The sequence below is a fragment of the Phaseolus vulgaris genome, chromosome 2 (genome assembly GCF_000499845.2).
Source record: "Phaseolus vulgaris cultivar G19833 chromosome 2, P. vulgaris v2.0, whole genome shotgun sequence".
Taxonomy (NCBI): domain Eukaryota; kingdom Viridiplantae; phylum Streptophyta; class Magnoliopsida; order Fabales; family Fabaceae; genus Phaseolus; species Phaseolus vulgaris.
The window spans coordinates 9,286,304-9,309,622 of NC_023758.2; the positions used below are offsets into that span (position 1 = coordinate 9,286,304).

The 23,319-nt window shown below is 35.6% G+C and overlaps 2 protein-coding genes across 7 annotated transcripts; one reads left to right on the forward strand and one right to left on the reverse strand.

Moving 5' to 3' along the window:
• The first annotated feature begins 10,292 nt into the window (after positions 1-10,292).
• On the forward strand, positions 10,293-14,899 carry LOC137810603 (E3 ubiquitin-protein ligase BOI-like). 6 transcript variants are annotated; one of them, XM_068611958.1, is made up of 6 exons: positions 10,310-10,518; positions 10,632-10,712; positions 11,429-11,672; positions 12,608-12,787; positions 13,497-13,855; positions 14,214-14,899. In XM_068611958.1, exons 4-6 carry the CDS (start codon positions 12,682-12,684, stop codon positions 14,760-14,762), a joined length of 1,014 nt encoding a protein of 337 aa, XP_068468059.1. In that variant the 5' UTR covers positions 10,310-10,518; positions 10,632-10,712; positions 11,429-11,672; positions 12,608-12,681; the 3' UTR covers positions 14,763-14,899. The 6 variants fall into 6 exon arrangements, with proteins under 6 accessions (XP_068468057.1, XP_068468058.1, XP_068468063.1 ...); XM_068611960.1 differs by lacking the exon at positions 11,429-11,672 and adding an exon at positions 12,412-12,514; XM_068611956.1 differs by having other exon boundaries at positions 10,293-10,518; positions 10,632-11,672.
• A 726-nt stretch (positions 14,900-15,625) lies between these two features.
• Positions 15,626-23,056, reverse strand: LOC137809016 (DNA (cytosine-5)-methyltransferase DRM2-like). The gene is made up of 9 exons (XM_068610157.1): positions 23,045-23,056; positions 19,471-19,590; positions 18,886-18,991; positions 18,734-18,783; positions 18,113-18,209; positions 17,362-17,479; positions 17,204-17,268; positions 16,518-17,110; positions 15,626-16,081 (listed from the first exon to the last, which is right to left on the reverse strand). Exons 1-9 carry the CDS (start codon positions 23,054-23,056, stop codon positions 15,626-15,628), a joined length of 1,617 nt encoding a protein of 538 aa, XP_068466258.1.
• Between the last annotated feature and the right edge of the window lie 263 nt (positions 23,057-23,319).

Sequence of the window (23,319 nt, forward strand, 5' to 3'; positions counted from 1 at the left end):
GATCTTGAAATGTCTTGATAGAGCATGGCAACTAAAGGTAACTGCTATTTCTGAATCCAAAGATCTAACATCATTAAGTATGGCTTCTTTGTTTGGTAAGCTTAGGGAACATGAGTTAGAGATGAATAGACTCAATGTTCAAGAAAGCGAAGACAAGCACATAAGGAGCATAGCCTTAAAAGCTTCCAAGCACAAAGGAAAACAAGAATCCAGTGATGAGGAAAACCTTAGCTTGTTGTTAAGAAAGTTCAACAAATTCTTGAAGAGAAACCGCAACAAGGACAACAACAAAGATAGGTATGGAAATAAGAAATCCAATGATTTTAATTCCAATAACTTACTTGTTTTGGTTGTGGTGAGCAAGGTCATATAAAGGCAGATTGTCCAAACAAGAGCAAGGAGAAAAAGCCTAGCTACAAGGAAAAGAAAGGCAACACAAAGAGAGCCTACATAGCTTGGGATGAAAATGAGGTATCATCATCAAGTTCTTCATCAAGTGAAGATGAGAAAGCAAACATCTGCTTGATTGCTGAAGATGATGGTGAATCTTGCAGCTCAAGTGAGGTTAGTTCATGTGCTTCTTTAAATGAACAAAATTATAGTGAATGGCTTGAAGCTTTTCAAAAAACTCATGATGAAGCTAATCGATTGGTTCTTTCAAACAACTGATTGAAAGAACTTAACAGCTGACTGGAAAAGAGAGTGAAATCACTTGAAGATGAGATTGAAAAATATAAAAATGATTTCAAAAATCTGGAAAATCATTTCAAAAATTCTTCTTGCAAGGGTGACACTCTCATTTGCGAAAATTGTGAAAAGCTTGAGAAAAAGGTTCATTATCTAGTTGACACTGTGGACAAGCTTTCAAAAGGGAAATCTAACTTTGTGAATGTCTTGGCATCTCAAAGCTGTGTTTTTGGAAAGGCTGGTTTAGGTTTCAATCCACAGAATCAACAAGATAAGTTTTCAAAAATAATTTCAAGAAAGCCAGTGAAACAACCGATTGTTAAATCGAAACAACCGGTTGTTACATGCTTTTATTGCATGAAAAAGGGCCATTCGGTTAGATTATGCAAAATAAGAAAATTCTCTGTTCGTAGAGGCTACATGAAATGGATTCCTAAAGGGTGTGAGGTTCCAAATGAGAAAAAGAAATCTATTGGACCCACATTTGTGAAGGGACCAAATCTTGTTGCTTGAACTCATGTTTGTGCAGGAATTCTAAAGAATTATGAAGGACTAAGTCATGTGATCAAGTTCTTGGAAGAAAAAGACCATCATTGAAGCTGAATCAATGCTCTGCATCTGTCCAAAGGTCCTCAATAGTGAAAAGAGGCTTCTTGATCATAAAGCACATGGCTCATTGAAGAAATAACATAAGGATACGATTTTCCTTTCTTTGTTCTTAATTTCTGTTTTAAAGTTCTTTCTCATGGTTAAAAATCTTCTTTAAAATGCTCAATGTCATTTGCTTTGAACTTTTTCTGCTCATGGTTAAAATTCAAAATCAGTTTTAACTGCTGCAGAAAAACAACCGATTGTTTTGAGTCTGACAGCACTGTGAAGAAATCAATTTAAGAAGTGAACCTTGAAGATGAAACATCTGAGTTGGTCAAGTCAACTCAAGAGTTGAACAATGGATCACTCAACAAAATGGGTTTTACCAAAGTAGGTGGCAAATGGATTAGCAAAGATGGTGACCTTGGTGCCTCATCTAGTGCTGCTGCTGATCTTGAACAAGATGAACCTGCTGATATGGATGCTCAACATGAAGATCCACCTGAAAATTATCAAGATGCTGGACCAAGTGTTGGTGTTGGAAATCAAGAAGAAAGGATGCAAACCATGTCACCTTTTGAGAGACTCATGGTAAATAGGTTTGATAGCTTTGCGGAGAATCAAAGAAATCTCCATGATCTCTGTGTCAGTAATTTCCAGAGGATTGACAACAGGTTTGACAGCATGGATGCACGCTTCATGACTCTAGATGAACAAATTGAAGCTGTCCATAACCAAATCTTTGATCTTCAGTTTGTTGATGATGATGAATGAAGAAAAAACCGATTTTTTCTTCGAAACAACCGATTGTTTTTGGGGGTTATATCAGTTTTTCAATTTTCTTTCCTTCTGCTATTGCTGTTTTAATTATGATGTAATCAAAACAATTATCTCTTGTTTTATCTCTTCTTTTTGTCTATTTGTGAAGACAAATAGGGGGAGATTTATATGCTGTGTTTGATTTCAGTTTTTATGTTTTTCTGCAAAACAGTTTGCTATATTTTGAATGATGTTTATCCTGATATTATGCTTTGAATTTCTGTATTTGTTTCTGTGCTAACCAAATATCAGAAGTTCTATGTTTTGCTTAAAATTATATCTTGCAATAACTGCTTCAGATTCAATTAGGTACAACACAAGCATCAGGGATTTGTCTTCATCAAACAGGGGGAGATTGTTGAACCAAATGGTGTTCAAGCTTTGAAGAATCCAGACCCTTTGAAGGATGTTGAAGCCTTGATTGTGCTTGCTATTGCTGAGCTGTTTTAGTTAGGATGTGGGGTAGATTGTGTATTGTAATCCACCTCTTGATTGAATCCAAAGCATAGGCATTCTCAATCTTTTTGAAAGAAAAATGTTTTTCAAACTAAGTTAGAAACAACCGATTGTTTTGTTGAAACAACCGATTGTTTATACTTAGATGTTTTTAGAAAAGATTGAAAACTGTTTTTCAAATGGTTAAGCTGTTAAAACCAAAACAACTGATTGATTCGAGGAAACAACCGATTGTTTGTTTTGGTACCATAACAGAAAAACTGTTTTATCTTTGACTGAGCTTTAAATGATTTAACTGCTTACGCTCCAGTCTTTAAATGCTTTGACCAATCCTTTAAATGCAATTAATAGTTTGTTAAGATTTGATAACAAACAACATCTTTGAATAAATTTAGAAAAACAGATTTGAGTAACAAGTTTTTTGAATAGAGATTTTGAGTTTTTCAAAGAGTTGAGATTGCTTAGAGATTGTGATTGATCAAAGTGTGTGGAATAGGATTCTACTTGTATTGATTTCAGATTATCTTCTGTAACAAGTGTAATCCTTGTACTTTGTTGAACAAGTTTCTTTTGTGTGTTTGCTGAGATTTGCTGTGTGTTCTTGAGGGGATCAAGATAAGAAATCTTAGTGTTGGTGTGTTGGCCAAGAGAAGTGTGTGTCTTGAGGGGATCAAGGTCACTTTCTTGGTTGTGGTGTAAGTGATCAAGGTGAGGTTGCTTAGTGGATTTCCTCAGTGGTTTCTGAGAAGACTGGATGTAGCTCTGGGTTTAGAGGGAACCAGTATAAACATCTGTGTGCAATCTCTCTATCCTTAATCTCGTTTAATTCAGTTTTGTTTTTGTTCCCTGGTATAAATAACCGATTGTTTTTCTGGTACTGTTGTTTTTACTTGCTGTTTTGGCAAACTGGATTCCTTATCAATTGTTTCTTGAGATAATTTCATTCTTGACTTAAAAGGTTGCAAAAACCCTTTTTAAACAATTCACCCCCCCTCTAGTTTAAAGCCATCCATTCTAACACATTATTGGCCTAGTGTGTCCAAAGAACATCTTAAGAATGTTAAAGATTAAGGCCTAAGGGTAAGGTGATAGAACATCACCCTTTAGACAATCTAGTCGTTGGCCATGTTAGTCATGGGACGCATGCTAGGCAAGGTATGTGAAGGTTATAAAACATCATCTTAGATTGGTCTAATGAGATAAATGAGAACAACCACCATGTTTCTAATATTTCAAAAACTTGAGGAGCAATTGAATCCTCAAATCTCTCAGAGCTTGTTTTTGTAGCATGATTACATCTTTTATCTTTGGAATCAGTTTCGAGATTGTCCATATGGACATTGCTCAAGGAGAGTAATTCCTATAAATATTTTGAGGTATGGGCGAGGTCGAGTCCCATTGACCGAGACCAGGGAGGTTTTAACGAGGCGTTTTCATCAAAGTGTTGGAAATATTCAGCCGAGACCAAACAAGTAATGGCCGACCGCCAACCACACTTGCTCGATTAACATCGCAAGTGCCGGCCGGCCGCCAACCACACTTGCTCGATTAACATCGCAAGTGCAGGTCGGCCGCCAACCACACTTGCTCGATTAACATCGCAAGTATTGGTCGACCGCCCACCAAACTTGCTCGATTAACATCGCAAGTATTGGCTGACCGCTCACTTGCTCGATTAACATCACCAAGCTTGCTCGATCTAACAATCGCAACTTATGGCCGAACGCCCAAATTATATTTGTCGCAAACTATGGTTGAACGCCCAAATTATATTTGCCCGATTTAACGTTCGCAATTAACGGCCGATCGCCCATGTTTTACTTACTCAAATTTAACGTTCCCAATTAACGGTCGATCGCCCATGTTTCACTTGTTCGAATTTAACGTTCGCAATTAACGACCGATCGCCCATGTTTTACTTGCTCAAATTTAACGTTCCCAATTAACGGTCGATCGCCAATGATTCACTTGCTCGAATTTAACGTTCGCAATTAAGGGCCGATCGCCCATGTTTTACTTGCTCGAATTTATGGCTGACCGCCCGAATCAATGGGAGACCGACTGGTTAACTTGTGAATTTTTGCGCAAAATCATTATAAGACGAAAAGTGAAAGACATACTTAAATAGAAGGTAATAAATACATCAATATTAAGGCAATACATCAAAAAGCAAGGTAAAAAGGCCACGCCCCGGCCTCGGAGGATGCTAAAAGAAGGAAAAAGCCACAACCCAGCCAAAGGTAAGCCTAATCCTGAATGTTAACACACTCACCCTCCTCAGCCTCAACCTTGGCCTCCCCCTTCTTGGTCCCGGCCTGTTCAGTCTCTTGAGCAGTTAAGGCCGCCACTTCAACACTTGGCATTAATCGACCCTGGTAGACCTCACAGTCAAGGTCAAACTCACCAGTGGCCAGCGGCCCGCCATATAGCACATGCGCTTGACGCACGGCTCGTTCAAAACATTGTTTCAGCAGCTCCTCAGCCTCCTCATAATTCTCATCAAGCTCGGCCTCAGCCTGGTCTTTAGCTGCTTGGAGGGCGGCCATCTCAGTAGCCGAGGCGGCAAGCTTCTCACCCCTCTCCTCGGCCACTTTTTTCAGTTGGGCGATCTCAATGGCCGCCCTCCTCTTCTCAGCCTCAAGTTGGCGCCTCACTTCAACAACCTCAGTTTGTGCCAACTCCCACTCGGCCGCCTCCTTAGCAATCTTGGCCGAGAGGTCAGCATTGGCGGCCAAAGATTGCTTCAAGGACTGGGTGACCTTCGAGAGCTGATGCTCCAAGTGCGACACAACTTCCTCGTGTCGATCTCGCCCCTGGAGACCGTGCTGTACGAGGACGAGCGAGCGGCACATGAGCTCAAGGCCGCTCCTCAGGAGTTCCGTGGGGGAGACATCGCGAAGCGACTCCCGGCTCTCGTCGGGGAGTGCCACACGAACTCTTCGTGTTAACTGATGGCCACACCCCAAGAAGTCGAAGGGAGTGGGCGTGGGCCTCGCCAGGGCATTGGAAGAACCCGGGCGGGAGCGGGGAGAGGGCGGCGCCACCTCGGCCACTTCTCGACGAGGAGGAGGAGGTGTCGGCATGGAGCCGGGCGAGCGACTGGTAGTAGCGATATTACCACCCTCCCTCGGCCGCTTCTTGAACTTCTGGGAAGGGCCGATCGGACCTTTGAACTTGGCCGCCACTTCATCGGCCGGAGGCATCACCTCCAAGCTGCAGAGACCCTTGTGCTCCGCCGCTTTTTGTCGATGTTTGTCAAGCACGTCAACGGCTTGGTCGCTCGTTCACCATAGTTTCTGCGAGAAAAAACAAACAAGTTAGAAAAAACGAAGCAATGGAGGACGACCGACCGACCGACTAAACACAAAATAAAAAACCCATACCCCGAACGGCCGCCCAACGCCCGGGCTTAGCGTAGGCCCCGATCAGCGTCCGGCATGGAAGCCTCATCGGGAGGGCGTCAATGAGCAAAAGAATTTCCAGCTCATCGGCACCTTCTGTCGGCCTCGGCCATTCTTTAAAGCCGCAAGGCTTGCGAGTCTAGTAGAGGGGAAACCTCGATCCACCAGACTCGTCAAAAAAAATGGTCGTCGCCTCCGGTCGAATGATGACTTTGACAAAGCGCTCCTTAAACCTCTTATAGGAACCGACAAAGAGGTCGAACAACACACTACCCGTCCGCCCGACCAAAGAATGCCACGAGGCCTTCTTAGCGGGGTGAGAGGCATAATAGCAAAGAAAGCAAGAGGGAGAAGGATGAAGGCGCATCACGTCGCACAACAGGCGAAAGGCCTGAAGGGACGCCAGGTGTTCGGATGAAGTTGGGTGGGCGCCACGTTGAGCGACCGAAGAACGCCCATCGTGAACGTGTCAAAAGGCAAGGACACGTGGAGGTCAGAAAAGAAGCAAGTATACATATAAAAGAAAGGGGGACCGTCGCCAGGTCGCCCCATGCACACTCTCTCGGTTGGCCCACAAGGCACAACGTCGAAATAATTAGAGCGGCCGCCTGACTTTAAGGTTGGGTTCTTGACAAAGAACTCGGCCACACACTCCACAGTGCTATAGCTGGATGACTTCTCAATCACGTTGGAATCCACCCAGCTAAAATCTATAAGAGGTATGACCGAGGGAGGAGAGTCCGACCAGTCACAGGCAACTGTCGGATCATCCTCCCTCACAACTTCTACCTGGGACGACCCCTCGGCCAACCCAACCGACTGGGAGTCGGTGGTTGATAGCTGTCGTTTTGCTGTCAAATTAATATGATTCTAGCGTAGACTTGTCTAACACTAGAGAGATGATAGTATAATTGTGGACAAATGTCCCCAAGTCGTCTCCCAATGAATCCAATAGTAAAATCAGTTGATCAGGGTTTAAAATCTATCTGCAAGCAATAAAAGTTAGCAATAACAATAAAGATGAAAAGGGGGTTTGAGATAGTTGTGCAAAAAAATATAAAAGAGATTAAAATAGCAAATAAAAAGCGGTTGATCCGAAGTTCTTCCACCATTGAATTCTTCACAGGTTCTCTAAAGATTAATCTTTTCTCACTCCTCCAACAGAGCTAAACCAGATTGAACATGCGTCAATCTAATTCAACTGAAACTCACTAGTAAAACATGCGTCTACTGGTTTAATCAATACCCACTTTGTTCCATGCGTATACTCCATGGGAATGCTTACCTCCTCTCCCTTGAATCATGCGCCCAAGAAATTAATTAGAACAATGCGAACTAACTAAGAAACCAAAGTTTAAGATAAGGAAGACTCTCAATCATGCGTTCAAGTACAACCTCTCACAAAAACCAGTTTTCCAGGAGATTAGACAATAAAAACAACTGCTATAAAGAAGAAGAAGAAGAAAAGAAAGAAGAAGAAGAAGAAGAAGAAGAAGAAAGAAGAAGAAGAAGAAGAAGAAGAAGAAGAAGAAGAAGAAGAAGAAGAAGAAGAAGAAGAAGAAGAAGAAGAAGAAGAAGAAGAAGAAGAAGAAGAAGAAGAGGAAGACTGTCCGATAGGGGAAATCGGACGACCGAGAGGACACATAGGATGGGCGGAAGGAGAGGATGTTCGACCGGACGAAGATGATGTAGGCCGAGACCGGCTCGACATAACTAACCTTTTTCTGGGAAAGGAAGTGTGGACGACAGTTCACTCAACTCAACTATCAGAGCTAAGGGCGAGAGGTCACTCAGCTATCAGTTCGTTCAAATAGAAAACACAAGAGTGCGACACTGTGGTGGACCCCTACTTATAGGGCCCATGGGCCTCAGAATTCGAAACGTCGAATCAATCTCAACCGTTGGATCTCTTAGATCTAACGGTCCACAAATTCCCCCGCCCAAAAAACCCCTCATCAATGCACATCACATCACGCCATCTGAGGTCATGTCACGCCGCCTAGTCAAGACACACCTCGAGAAATGAAACGACCGCACGTTCAAGGGTGGCCGACCGACTCCCATTATTAAAGACTTATCCGACATATCTAACACATCTGCCCTTGAGCCTGGAGGGCAAATGTACCGGTATGGGCGAGACCGAGTCCCATTGACCGAGACCAGGGGAACCTGGCCGAGACCTTAGAAGACTTGGCCGAGACGACCGAAGACCACCGGATTATGGTCGATGGCTAACCCATTCCATGATGATTTGGCCGGCGGCCGATCCTTATTACAGTTATTGCTCAAACCAAAATCAGTGACGTTAATCTATCATTAAGAATTAGGTAATGCAACCCTAAGCGGTATCCACCTCGATAAACGGGTCCAACAAGGTAGGCCCATTAGAATAATATAAATAGCACGCATTCGAAGGAGTAAGGTATGTCATTTATTACTGTTCACCTACCTGAGCGCTGACCACCCGCTTTACTGACTTGAGCGTCGGAGTGCCTTCGCAGGTACCCCCACCATCCGGTGTTCAGCCGAGACCGAGTGCCGAAGGAGAAGCAGGAGGACGAGAAGAATCCCAGCTCACCACCCAGTCACCTGACCGACTGAAGAAAGGAGAAGAAGACTTCAATAGTTCTTTAGGTCCCATTTTCCTAGCAGGAACAATCACAAATATATTTATGATATTAGTTTAGTGGTATGAGCATGAATAATGAATAATAGACATGTTGAATTTATTCTAACAAGTTGATCCAAACAGTTTGTTAAAGAAGTTATTAGGTAAACTTTTTTATAGTAAATTAAATCAAATGTTTTTTCTATGATAAACTAAATGAGTTTACTACTTTATAAAATAATACTATTCTTTAAAATACACATATGTATTATAACTTATATTTACTTATATATCAAATCATTATATCCAAAGTTTAAATTTAAATTCAGTAATATAACTTAAATTTTTAAAAATATATATTTTATTTAATTTTTCAATTTTTTAAAATAGATCAAAATAATCAGTTAAATTAAAATGAAGATTACAATTTCTTTAAAAAATATATAAATTTAACTCAATACAAATTTTGTAAGTAGGTCATTAAACTAAAGTATAAGCTAAGTAAACCAACCCATTTTATGGTTCTATTAAAATATGAGCTTAAATTCAATTAAACAACTTTTTTGTTAAGAAAAGTTCATATTGAAACATTATGGAGATAAAAAAATGAAATTCCAAAGAGATTTTACCCCTAAACCCAATGAGTCATTATTTCTATTTAACTTAGATTAATTAAAATTAATAAATATTTTATATGAATACAAATATTTAATATCTATGATTATAAAAATAATTCAATTATAACCTTTTATAAAACAATTTATTTAAGTAAAAATTAAATTACATATGTAACTTTTAATAACTGTTACATTCTCAATCTTTGTTTTTTTGGATATATTTTTCAATTCACGGTTAAAGCGAAACTTCATCTTGCATAGATTATATATATGATTTTAAATTAATATAAAATTATTTCATATCTTAATTATTCAAATCAAAATTAATATAATATATATATATATATTTAAATATAATAGAATATCAATAATTTAATTATATTATTTAATTTTAACAAAAATAATTATAATAACAAAATTATTATTTTAAAAATAAATTAATAAAATTTAACATTTCATATAAAAGTTTATTAATAATGTAATATTTAATAAAAGTTAAATCGATTTTGTCTATCAAGTTAGGAACAAGCATGTCATTGATAATAAAAATATGTATAGTTGAAAAGGCTTGCTATATAAAGGTTAAACACCAAAAACAAACAAACTTAAAAGAATATGTTTATTTTTAACTTTTTCTTTTTAATTTCAAAATCGTTATCTTACTTTTAATTTGTTTATTGTTTTCAAGAAATAACATAGAAAAGGGCAGACATTTATAAGTAAAAAGTTAAAATAGGAAACAAAATAAAAATAGAAAAACAGAAGTAAAGGATCCTAAACACAAATTTTAACATAAAAAACATCATAACTAAATAAATTAAACATCTCTTTCGTAATAATGGCATTGTTACTTCTAAATAAAACAGAAAAAAAACATAAGAAGTGATAAATTAAATATTTTTAATTTTGTAAATTAGTTTAAAGCACAAATCGCTAAATGATTTTCATGTCTTTCTGATAATAAATTATTTAATTCGAAATAAATAATAAAAAACGTAAGAAGTAATAAAGTAAAGATTTATTAATGTATGTTCATGAATACATCATAAAAATGTTAAATATACTTTATTGAATATAAATATTTTAATATTTATGCAGACCATAAAAAATCCCACAAATTAAGAATAGTTGTCTCCATTTCTTATGCAACACCCACTCCTTCCTATATTCTATTCATAACTCTCATCATTCACCCATCCACTTTCCTTAATCCTTCATTCCAGATCTCTTACCTTCTTCTTCCTCCTCTCTACAACCCTTTTGTTCCATCATTATTTTTGTGTCTGTATCAGCCTGATCTTTCTGTTTTTTCTTTCTTGTAAAACATTTCCATCTCAAGGTATGTACTGGGTTTTTGTTTGAATTGATCTTCCATCTTTTGATGTCTCAAAGCTTTTGACTTTCTAGATTGTGGTGCCTGATTTGCTCTGTTGATGGTGGATTGTGTTGCAGCTTTCCATTTCCCCTCTTGTGACCAACAGAAAGATGTTCTGAACACGAAGATAACAATTTTTTGTTGTCGTGTTCTGTTATGTATGCCAGCATTTAATCAGTTTTTTTTAATGATTGTTGATCCGAGTGAAATGATGACCTTTCATGTTTATAAATTTTTATAAATCACTTAATAAATATGATGTTTATCTTGTTTGTTTTGCTTTTTCTGTTGACTGGATATTCAGTTTCGAGGACTCTTTTGTCTTGCTAATCATCTGATGCAATCAAATTTTAATGAACACCCATCAGATTTGTTTGACAAGTCCATGCTTTCCTTTGTTGAAACGGAAGCAAGGCCAGTTCTTTTTCCATTCTACAAAAAAATGGGAAGAAGGACATATATGCCTAGGGGATAATATATTTGTCAGTTTCCAAACTATTCAACTGATGTAGGCAAAATCCATTCATTTTTTTTCTTCTGGGGAAATCATTATAACATTGTAACACTTCTGTCCTTTTTTATTATTATTACAATTTGGTTATATAACAATTGCTGGACATTTATTCATATCACAAATATGATTCTGCATAAGAATGGCTTCCTTAGATGCTTTATGTGATTGTTTAAGTGAATATTAGGCCACAGATCAGATATTGTTGTTGGAGGTTAGACACCTACTGACGAACTGTTTTAATTTATGATTGATAGTCAATATATCTGCCGTGAGTGATCCGTGTTTGGGGTTTCAACACATTTTAAGCTTCCTGTTGAGTGCTTAACATAATTGTTCTCCTTTATTCGAGCTTGGGTCTAGCTTATGAGACCATAGGTGGAGTGAAGATGGATGTGTGGCCACTGAAGGAAGGACAAGATAAGGAATGTTTGTATACGAAGAGATATTAGCATAACTTATTGAGGAAAAGAAGATAGAAATTCGGTATGCAAAGAAGTCCACTCGAGGCATTGGTGAGGAGAGTAGATGACATGATTTTTAGCTCCATGAGAAGCAGTAAAGAGAGATCAAAATGGACATTGGACAAATTAAAAGGGATTTCATGGTGAATAACATACTTGATAGTTTGGTTTTTAACTAAGCCCCCATGATATTTTTTGATCCATGTATCCAGCCTCGCTTAGTGGGATAAGGCTATTGTTCTTGAAAATCAATATAAGATTTTGTTGAACTCTAAAACTTTTCATTGTTTGAAACTCAACATTTGCTTCTAAGGAATGTTTTCATTCTTATGAGATCATGCATACTGAATATATGAAAGTGAAGAATTATATAACCTTGATATTGCTCCTCAATATTTCACTAGGGGAGTGTTTAAAATTGTGTTTTGCTGAGTTTCTGTTTCTAAGCAGAAGAAAAACCCAAAAAAGGCTTGAGAAGTGTATGGTTAATTGTACTTATCTTTACTACAAATCACGTTTCTTGGTATTACTGAACTTGCAAATAACTGGTTTGGATCTTTAGATTTTAATCATAAGAAGTATATGATTATTTTTTATAAATTGCTTGTGTTCTACCTAATTTTTTCCTTTGTATTTGTGAAAATATTTCACCTAGATATTGGTGAAAGTCAATATTTTTGTCATCTTCAAATATTTTATTTTGCCACATTTGCACTAAATGCTGAACAATTAACCTTTGTTTCTACCCAAACATTACTTCCTAAATATTAGCAACTCAACCTTGAGATGGAATTTGTCTATTTTCATCTTTTTGTTTGAACATGTAGATACATTGGTATATTGATTTTTATGTTCTTTTTCACTAAATTACTTGACAAGTAGGAGGCAGAAAATATTTACCAAGTATCATCACAGCAAAACCAACTTATAAGCAAACTTCATTAGACCATCAACTCTCCTACCCTTACAAGCCAAATAGTACAAAGTATTGTACTAATGTGTTTTTCAGTGCTGTAATATTTTGTTAACTTTTAGTCAAAGTTGATGCTGATGTTTTTCCTTTACCCTTTTCTTCTAGATAATCATTGGTAGCTTCATTAATATTCTTTGAAGGCTACATACTTGAGCTAGGCAATCACATATCCTGGGATAATGTTTGGAGGCAACAATGGAAATCGCTTGCTTCCTGTTTTCTTGGATGAGACTCAATTTCGGCATCAAACAAATGCGTCAAATCAGTTGCAGTTGTTTGGAAATTGTAAGTTTTCTCTTTCCTTTTCTCATGTAACGAAATTTTTTCACTAAATCATTTGAACGTGGTTGTTAAACAGGCTATCTCCGTTTTCATGAACTTACTTTTTTATGGGTATATTTTTCTGGTTTAAGATTTTTACTCAAATGCTACTTTCCTTCTTGTACTTTCAACAGTTGTATCCTCTTGTCACCTTTGCTAATAGGCATGTTTATATCATCTCCTTTCCTTTTTTGTACTGTGATGGAATGCCTTATGAACCTGTCTTGGTTTTTGCTTGTATGGATGTTTTGTGTGCGTGCATTGCTTGACACCTAATTTTGTCAGACATAATCAATGCTGACAATTTGTGTACCTACTTCTCCTGCACTCTTTCTTTTATGTTTTGGTTTTGAAGCACAAGAATGGTAATGGTTGTCGACATCAAATTTATTTTTCTTGGAACTAGGGGTACCTTTTCTTTACTTGTATCTTGTACTGTGTTTGACCAACAAGCTACTCATTGAGTATTCTTGCCATTGATAGCACTAAAATTCCTACTTTGTTTTGTAAATTTAGAAATTATTACATATTTGTTTCAATTTATCATTTAATGGATTAATGCAGTTCCTTAAATTACCATTTAAATTATTTTGTATGTCCTTTAATGTCTTTAGTATTTTGTCCATAGTTTTTACCTTATAACTGAATGATAGTCAAGCAATATCTCTTGCAGTACAAGCTGGATGTAGTGTTGACCCAGTTAATTACTTCGGAAATGAGCATGTCAGCTCCATGATTCAGCCTAATAAACGCAGCAAGGAAATGGAAGATATATCAAAACAAAGACTTCAGATTTCCTTAAATTACAATGTCAATCAAAAGGATGCTGATCGATTAGCAAGCATTCAAAATCCCAACCCTGTGTCCACAGGATTGAGGCTTTCATATGACGATGATGAGCATAACTCATCTGTTACTTCTGCGAGTGGCAGCATGACTGCCACACCGTCTATCATATTGTCTCTTGGTGATAATATCAGAACTGAGCTTGATAGACAGCAAGAAGAGTTGGATCAGTATATTAAACTTCAGGTAATGTATGAAGTTAGGTACAAATGATTTACGTTCAAAATATTTCTGTTGATTAAAAGGGTATGAAGGACTGTCCTGTGATTAAAAGGGGAATTTGTAGACATGTTTGTCAAGTCATAGCCTAGTTCATTAGGAGTTGCTCTTTTGAAGAATTATTACTTTTTGAACACTTCATCCGAAATGTTTAAATCTGAGTAAGGGTGATGGTGATATTGTGATGAAAAAGGTTTTGAATGTTTGTTTTTTCTATTGCACAAAGATATATGAACTAGACGTCATACTTTAATAATGGAATTATCAATTTTTTAATTCTTGGTTCGCACTCTTCTGAAATGCTATTCCAATTACTTTTACACAGAAGGAACAGTTGTCAAAAGGGGTGAGAGACATGAAGCAAAAACACATGACTGCTCTCCTCTCCTCCATTGAGAAAGGTATTAGCGCAAAGCTAAAGGAAAAAGATGTGGAGATAGAAAACATGAATCGGAAAAACAGGGAGCTGGCAGAAAGAATAAAGCAGGTGGCTATTGAAGCACAAAGCTGGCATTACAGAGCAAAGTATAATGAGTCAGTTGTGAATGCATTGAGGAACAACCTGCAGCAGGCAATTTCTCAAGGTGTTGAACAAGGGAAGGAAGGGTTTGGAGATAGTGAAGTTGATGACGATGCCTCGTATATAGATCCTAACAACTTCCTAAATTTACCGGGTGCGCCTATAAACTCTACTCACAAGACCTACCAAAATGCAGAGAATCTGACTTGCAAAGCTTGCAAGGCAAAGGCAGTTTCCATGTTGTTGATGCCTTGTAGGCACCTGTGCTTGTGTAAGGATTGTGAGGGATTTATCAATGTTTGTCCCGTTTGCCAATTGATAAAAACTGCAAGTGTTGAGGTGTATCTGTCTTAACTTATGAACCGTAAGTATTAAAACAAAAACGGGATATAAGTCACTGTTTTCTTTGTGTGATTTATCTACCTAAAGTTCTTAATGTTCATCTCCAAGTAATTTGTCTCTATAATAAAAATCGACTATGTCTAAGGATATTATTTGTCCTCTTTCTCCGGGAACTTGACTTGATTAATGATTATTGATATGACATGCATGTATTACTGGGAATTTAATGATGCCTAGAAAATTATGAAATAGAATTTGTATCGTAAGTGCCTATTTCTATTCTATATTCACAAAATAGGATTAGCTTTGTTTCTTTGTTTCTCAATTATTGGATCAATATCTCCAACAATCTAATTGTGTGAATGTTGACCGTATTACCACCACCAACTCCATCGAGTTCCTTGTGATTGAAACGGTAGGAACATATTCCATGGCTCCAACTACATTTTTTTAATAAAATAAAATGCTATAAGAGGGTATTAGAAATATTCATTTAGATCATTAGAGAGCCCAATCAGAATTATGACAAGGTTGCTTCTGCCGTGACATTTATTTGTAAGCTAATCTTCCACTGAACTTTGTTAGCATATTAGTTATTAATCGTTGTCTGTGTGTGCCCATCAGTTAGAATATAGGAAACACTCGGTTTAAAGCCTTGCCTTTCCTTTTTCTTTCTTAAAAATAATCTCAGTGATGACACGGCTGTAAGTAAAACCAGGCCAGAACAAAAGAACATAAGAAGTAGAACGAGCAAAGAGAACAACAAAATTTCTTTTGTTGGGAGTCTATTGGATTTTCCTCATATTGTGTACTTCATTATCAGTTGCACCTTAAATTTTTTATCTACATACAATAGTGAGAAATAACAAAATGCACTATTGCACTTTGTTGTTTCCCTGAGGGTCATTTTTCTGCATTTCGATTACTGCCTCAAGAATCCTATAGTATTCGAAAAAGAGTGAGGACTGCTTTCCCTCTAGCCCATGTCTACTAACTCTGTTACTGCCAGAAAAGTTGTTGCAGGGGCTCCCACCAATGATGAGGTCAAATCCACCAAACTTGGTTATCCACTGCCTCAGCTGATTTGAAGAGACTTTCTGTACATCTTCGACCTCAATTAGATTTCCCTTTTGATTGGTCTGCTCCCACCAACAGTGAATGATGTTTCTGTTCACTTCAGCTATTTCCACAGATACCACATTTTTAAGCATTATTCCAAGTCGGTCTAGAGCAACCTCAGCACCTCCAATGCCAGAAAAGAGAGACAACACATTGATGCCATTTGGAAATCGATCCTTCAACACTGAAAGATGGTAGGAAACTGTGTCAACCTGAAATCAATTCCATTAACTTGCAGTTAGAGCTTTTTCAAAGAAACTAAGAGAGTCTTTGAAGAGCTTATGGAAAGCTTGTTGGAGCTTATTTATAACCTATTACTCTTGTAAGTTCTTTTAACTTATTTCAATTAGTCCATTGGCATAATTGTCAAAATATGCTCTTTTTAGCATATTTTAATAAGTTTTTATGCCATAAACCCTTATGAGCTTAATCAAGTGCCTAATTAAGCTATTACACCCTAACAGAAAATATAAAATGGAGCATAATTTGATCACAACTTTTTAAATCATCATTTAACTGAGTTGTCCTATAATAGAAAGAAGTTTGATTTTTTTTTTCATTTAGTTATAATATCATCGCCGTAAACTCTTCTAATGATACAACAAATACTTAAAGTACGTGCAGTGTAAAACTCAATAGCATGACAACCTGAAATGCATTGCCAAGTGACTTGTATCTGTCTGTCCGGGTGATTCCACCACCTCTGGTGTGATCCTTTGGGAATCCCAGCAACATTTCATATTCATCAGGTTCAAGAGGTGCCAATTTGTTTTTCCCAACCCACACCAAGTTCCACTTTTTAATCTCTTGAAGTACATTTTCTTGGACATTTTGTGGAGGTTCGTCATCAAATTTTTCGAGGGTTTTCCTTAATCTATCTGTAACTGTGCCAGGAGCTGTGCCAGTTAGAAGACAATTGAGCTTTGTTCTTTTGTCCCAGGAAGGCCACCACTTTTCAGTTGAAGGAAAAGCCTCTCGTATAGTTAGTGGTGGGATTGGAAGCACGGGGGAGCGGTTGTGGATGGGAAGATTATGGATATATCCTCTTTTCCTCATTGCAGCACAAAAGTATTTGGAATCAACAAATTCTGGCTCAATCTCAAATAGAAAACGTGATATGTTATTCCAAACTCCTTTGGGAGCAAGTGCCACGTTTTCAAAATAGAAGTATGGTTTATCTGCTACTTCACTTGGGAGCTCTCTCGAAATTACTTGACTTACTTCGTTGGGTACACCAAATCCTGTCATTGGACCTGGGGGATGTATCATCCCCATATCAACTGATGATGCTGTCTTCTCTTTTGACCAGCTGATTCTGTCTTTCCATTTATTGCCGTGGAGTTTTACTTTCTTACTCACATGAAGATACGGTTGATCACTTGTCTGGATGGAAGAGCAGCAGTTATAACATAATTTGATAAAAGTACTTGCTTTACTGATATTTTAATTACAAGCAGAAATATTTTATAGGATTGTAAACCTCACCTCTGTCTGTGTATCAACAGATGCAACATGTTTAATTTTAGTTAGATCTTGAAGCGAGTCAATTTCCTTTTCTAACTGAGAAGCACTAATGAAATCTGCCAGGTCACTGATCTCAGCTTTAGGACCTGCCAAATGTTAGTGAGAAATAAAAAGTTTAAGAACCACCACCAGACAAATTTCTACATGCTTAAGTAAGACGACTTTTTCTTTCATAATTGAAGCTAACTGCATATAACCATGTACATGCTCCCACAAAGATGATGCTGTCCCAGGTTACTATCCCATATTCTTATTCTTAAGCCAGTAAGCTAGAAAATCTGGCTTAAGCTATTTGCCAAAAAAAAAACAAATGGCATTTATAACATTTTAAGAGGATCAGCCATAGAAGTTACCTTTCCTGCAATGACATTTAATATTGCAACATATAGTTTATATGTTGATCATTGAAGCCATTTCCTCAGTTTTTTTCATAGCTTTTCTTAACCCGGTAGACTATATGTTCATGGTATACTAGATAGAAGTCGAGATATTCCACATGCATCAATCACCTTTAATAAGGAAATGCGTAACAAAACAAACAGAACAATCGAAACTGAATATATTAAGAACAAAAAGTTTGATAGCTCATTTTTCATTATTTAATTGACCATCTGAGACCATTTAATGCTGCTGATATTGGAGAGACGAAAGAAAAACAATTAAGAAACTTAAAAAGTGTTGATAACAAATATAAGATAACAAGTACACACTAAACACACCATATTTGTCTATAGCTGTTGAAGCGTCCTCAAAAGCGTATCCCATATCGACAAGTATGGACAATATCTCATCGTTCTCTTCTGTTGAGGGCTTTTCCTAAAAGGGAAACAGTTAAATGGAATCTATATACACAATGCGAGTAAAATGATTCCTAGAACTCAGATAACTAACGAACATTGCACGTATGCATCAATAATAATCTGGCCGGTGCAGTATTCAACATTTTTACTTATATATGATATGCAATTAACGGGTTTTGAACAGAGTAAAAACTGTCTTAAAAGTAAAAGTAATGAGGATGATAAAAACTTTGCTGTGAAAAGCACTTCAAAATAAACTTTAAGTTTATGAGAATCAAAACCATTAATTGTCCAATATTTCCAAGATTTCACTACCTCTTTCGTCCTGAAAGTATCTTTTCTTTGATCATTTTAATTTCTAACCAGTGTGTGCAGTTTGATAAAACAATTTGATGGTCAGCATAGTATCGTTACATAGGAATACTGATCTACTTCAACAGGATCAACAGATATAATGCATGGAATTCTTGAAGTGAATACCAACAACTTAAAAAATTGAAATTATTGAAAACCAAATGGTGGACTTAAAAGTGTACTCACAGCAGTAAGTGTAAGCAGGGTGTCCATAATTTCTTCCTCGTCATCTCCTCCTGCCATGGTCAAAACAAAAATCTTATCATTCTAGACCAGTACTGTTACTAGTGCTTGTAAAGTACAAATATTTATTGAATACATTAAACGAGAAAAACGACCATTTTCATTAATAGCTCTGATTACTGTCTCTCTGGAAAATCCCATTCCCACAAAATTACGAATCATATTGGCATGTTTAGCATTCAAGCTCCTTGTAGAACTCTCCTAAACAGAACACAGAATACTTCAACGTTAGAAAAAGGAATAAAAATCCAAACTTTCTCAAACATAAACAACAATGCAGTTTTTTTGTTTGATTATGAAGAGAACAGAAATAAAAAGGACAGAAAAGATGGTTTTTTAAAAAAAAAACATTTTTTCCGCTTTATTTCTCTTCAATTCAAAATTCAAATATTTTTGTCTTCTGGTTTTCTTTCATCCCAAATAACTGAGTAATGATTAGTGGAAAACTATATACTCTAAACATTTCATTAAAACTTATTTCTTGCTATCAATCCTGGGACATTTTTTTCAAACAAAGGGTGGCCCCTATTGCCCTGTGGAGTTAACCATCATACATAAGATTAAACCAGAAAAGCCCTTTAGCCCTTCTACATCATTATAAGCATATGCTTAGAACTTCAGAGCGATGAAAGCCTAAAACTTGGCAAAATCATTGTGAGGTAATTGGATGCAGGATTTACCGCCACACTTTGTTCATAGCTCTCTTCTTGACTGTAAGAGGAAGGTACTCCAAACACCTCCATCTCGTCATCAGTGTTCCAATCAATACAGTAACTGGGAGAGTAACTACCTTCTGAATCCTACATAATTTTTCAACCAAAAAAACCTTAATAAAGGAATGAGTGTTAAAAGATTAATCAATATTCCAATTACCAAACTTGTCATTAATAACCTAACCAGCAAGTGTTAAAAAATTCAAGGTTAATGGCAGAAAAACAAACTAATCATCGGAAACTAAGAAAAGTTTGTATGGGTATGGTATAGAATGTGTATTGAATGATCAACTTCAGGAGGGGACATGAACATACCATTACTTGGGAGCCAAGTAACAAGTGATAACTCTAGACCCACCAACAAGTTTTTCAAGTTCTGTAGCACTACCACAACATCAGAGAGAGAAAGTTAGAACAAGTAAATAAAGGAATTAATTAAACTATGAAATGTTGAAGTACTTAAAAACTTCATTTTCGTGTTTCTTCACCATTAACGATTAGTAGTAAAAGACTAAAACTTTGAGGCACACAAAACAATAAGGTTACGAAAACTACACTGTTCCATTGATATAAAACTGAAGAACCCAAGTAAAAGAAGAAAGATTCGTTAAACAGTATAATGTCAAGGAAACTACACTATTCCATTGGCATTAAAACTTAAGGAACTCAAGAAAACAAAGAAGAACAACTAAGAAAGAAATGCTGCTAACCAAGTAACCGTGAAACTGAAGGGAGCGTGAGAAAGACAAGATCAAATGAGAAACATGTTTTGGATTTGTTGTTTGTGAGTTGAAACAGAAGAAACTGAATTGGTTTTGCTTTTAAGGAACACAGCAACAGAAACGAAGAGTCACTCCAAAAAAATACCCATTTTCACTACAAGATTTTACACATTCTTTCTTACACACTCTGTTACATTCATTAATATCACATCTCACATTTTCTAAAATTTATTAAAAACTGCAAAACTACGTCGGAATATGCAATATAGTACTAGATATATTTGTCGTAGAATTTCGTCTAAGAAATTAAGATTAGCATTTAAATTTAAATTTGACTCTGCAAAATCGCACTAGTTATACAGTGATATTACATCTAAATTTGGCCTAATAGAATATATATATATTATGTGTGTGTAAGAGTGCTACTTACATTTCTTTTAGTTAAAAATTATGAGTAAATCTCATTAAAAAGAATTTAGAAATATGACGTTGTAAATTATTTGATTTTTAATAAATTTTATTGAATAATAAAAAATGTATTTGAGAAAAAAAAATTATGTTTTTTTCTTAAAATATTTGATAAAAAATGTTAATTGGGCACTGCTACTTTTTCATTACTACTTAAAAATTATTAAAAATACTAAATTATGACTCAATGTTCATTATAGTAAGATTACATAGTTTTATGATTTTAAATAAGTTTTAGTAAATACTGAAGAGTATATAGGATCACAGAGGAGTACAAGAACCATATTCTATAATTAAAGTTTATTAAGAATTAAAATATCAGAAGTAATATTCATTACACACAGGACTAGACTGGTTCAATTTTATAATTTTAAACATATTTTAACTAATGATTTACAATGGATTATAAAAAGTGCAATAAAAATTATAGTATTAGCACTTTTAAAATTTATTAAAAATAATAATAATCTAATAAATGAAAAATTTCTCTTGCTAGTTGTGGTGTTAAAATATACAATGATAAAGTTTAAGAGAATATTGATATTTGGATGTTCGACACATATCCTCTCAAAGGGGAGTATTCTTGATGATCGACCTAGAAACGACCTCTACATGATCGGTAAGTGAACATTCCTGGTGGTCGGCCTTGGAATGACCTTTACATGATTGGTAAGTGAAGTGGTTGGACTAGGAATGACCTCGACATGGTCGGTAAGTAAACGACTCATGTGTTCAACTTATGAACGATCCACGAACTATGGTAGTCAATCTAAGAAACAATTTTTAATGGCCTTCAATCGTTACATAGACATATCTGTGTGACTTAGAGACATAAAGATTGAGTGACCACGATCACCCTCGAAACTCTCGTTTAATTTAATCATTATTGAATTCAAACCTAGAATTCCAAGAAGTTAGAATAATCTCCCCTAATTTTAAGGAGAAAATCTCAAGAAGTTAAGGGAAATTGAGATAATTCCCCTATTTTAGGAAAAAATATTTTAACAACCTATATCTTTTAGCCTTGAGATATAGGATAAAAGGGGAAAGAGAGAAATAGAAAGGAAGTTTTTTTTTTCTTTTGTTAAATAGATTGAGACAAATTAAGGGAAATTGGAAATTCCTTTATTGCTATAGAAAGTGGTTTTCTTGATAATTTTTTGACCAAAACACTAACAATTCCCATTTTTATAGTTTCAATTAAATTAAATTTTCAACTTTGAAGATAATGTAAAAAAATAGTGAAGTAAGATGACATTTCAATTATTGACAATCACGTTATGATGAACAAAATATATTAAATTAAAATTTTATTAGTTGGTACTGAAACACACAATATATTTGGTAACTAGTTGCAATCGTGTATATTAACTTTATGTAGTTATCATGTATTTCGCTAATAACAGGGAAAGTAACTGACAAATATATTTTGCACCATATGTTTATAAGTAAGTGTAGCATTTCCATCGTCAAATTATAGTCCATCATTTATAGTTGTAATGATAGTTATTTTTAGCGCAGGCGTCATTAACAGTTATTTGTCATATCCCTAATTGATCACATTGCTACATAACCATGCTTATTACACAAGAAGCCTCTCACGTATCTCAAATAGATAGTAGATTGGTAATTAACATCAATTTATGTATTTCCATTATACTAGTCTCCCCTAACTAGTATTTTTTTCTTATTAGTGTGTACTCCAAATATAATATTTTGAAGGGCAGGCCAAGTTGAAGATTGCAAAAGTTGACATGGTTGCAACTCAAGGTTATAAATTTTTGTCCAAATATAGATGTTTGCTTGTTAATTAAACATGTTAATTACGTTGGTATTGAATTGTAGTGTAATAAACAAACTGGATGGTATGAGTGTGGATATTATGTAATGCAATGGATTACAACTATTGTCGGAATTGATATTAAAAGATGTTGTGACTAGGTAATTATTTAACTAATTCATAATTAAACAACCTATGTTTATTTTATGTAATAATTCAAGTTATTATTTGTTGTAGTATTTCATGGATGTTTAATCATTCAATTTTAAATTCATAAACTGACTTAGATCCACATGGACAACATATTTCATCAACTTTTACAACACATTAAGCTAAATAATATTACAAAACTTTGTAAACATGTCTTTGTAAATTTACCTTTCAATTTTGGATTTCATGTTTTGAATTCTCATGCTTGACATTTGTCATACTTTATTTTAATGAATTTTTAGTATATTATTCATTTTGGCTGGTTGTAAAATATATATTATATATAGGTTGATTAATTATCAGGAGAGGAAAAATATAAAAAAAAAGAATTAAAAAAATGCAAAACAACATCGATTCTTACCTTAATTGTCATCGTAGGTCCCACAAAAACAACAATTTATTACAAAATCATTGCCATATATCACTCCGAAAACCCCTTTTATTACATGTTTACGTCACATAAGGTGACAATTTTTGAACTAATTGTCGTTGTTTTGAAACTATATGATTACGACTTTTAACTAATCGTCGTCATTATTGAATATATGACGATGATATAAACCGTTGTCAAATATGATTTCTTTTTGTCACGTTCCTATATATGACACTTTGAAATAGTTGATGCAACCTATTTAT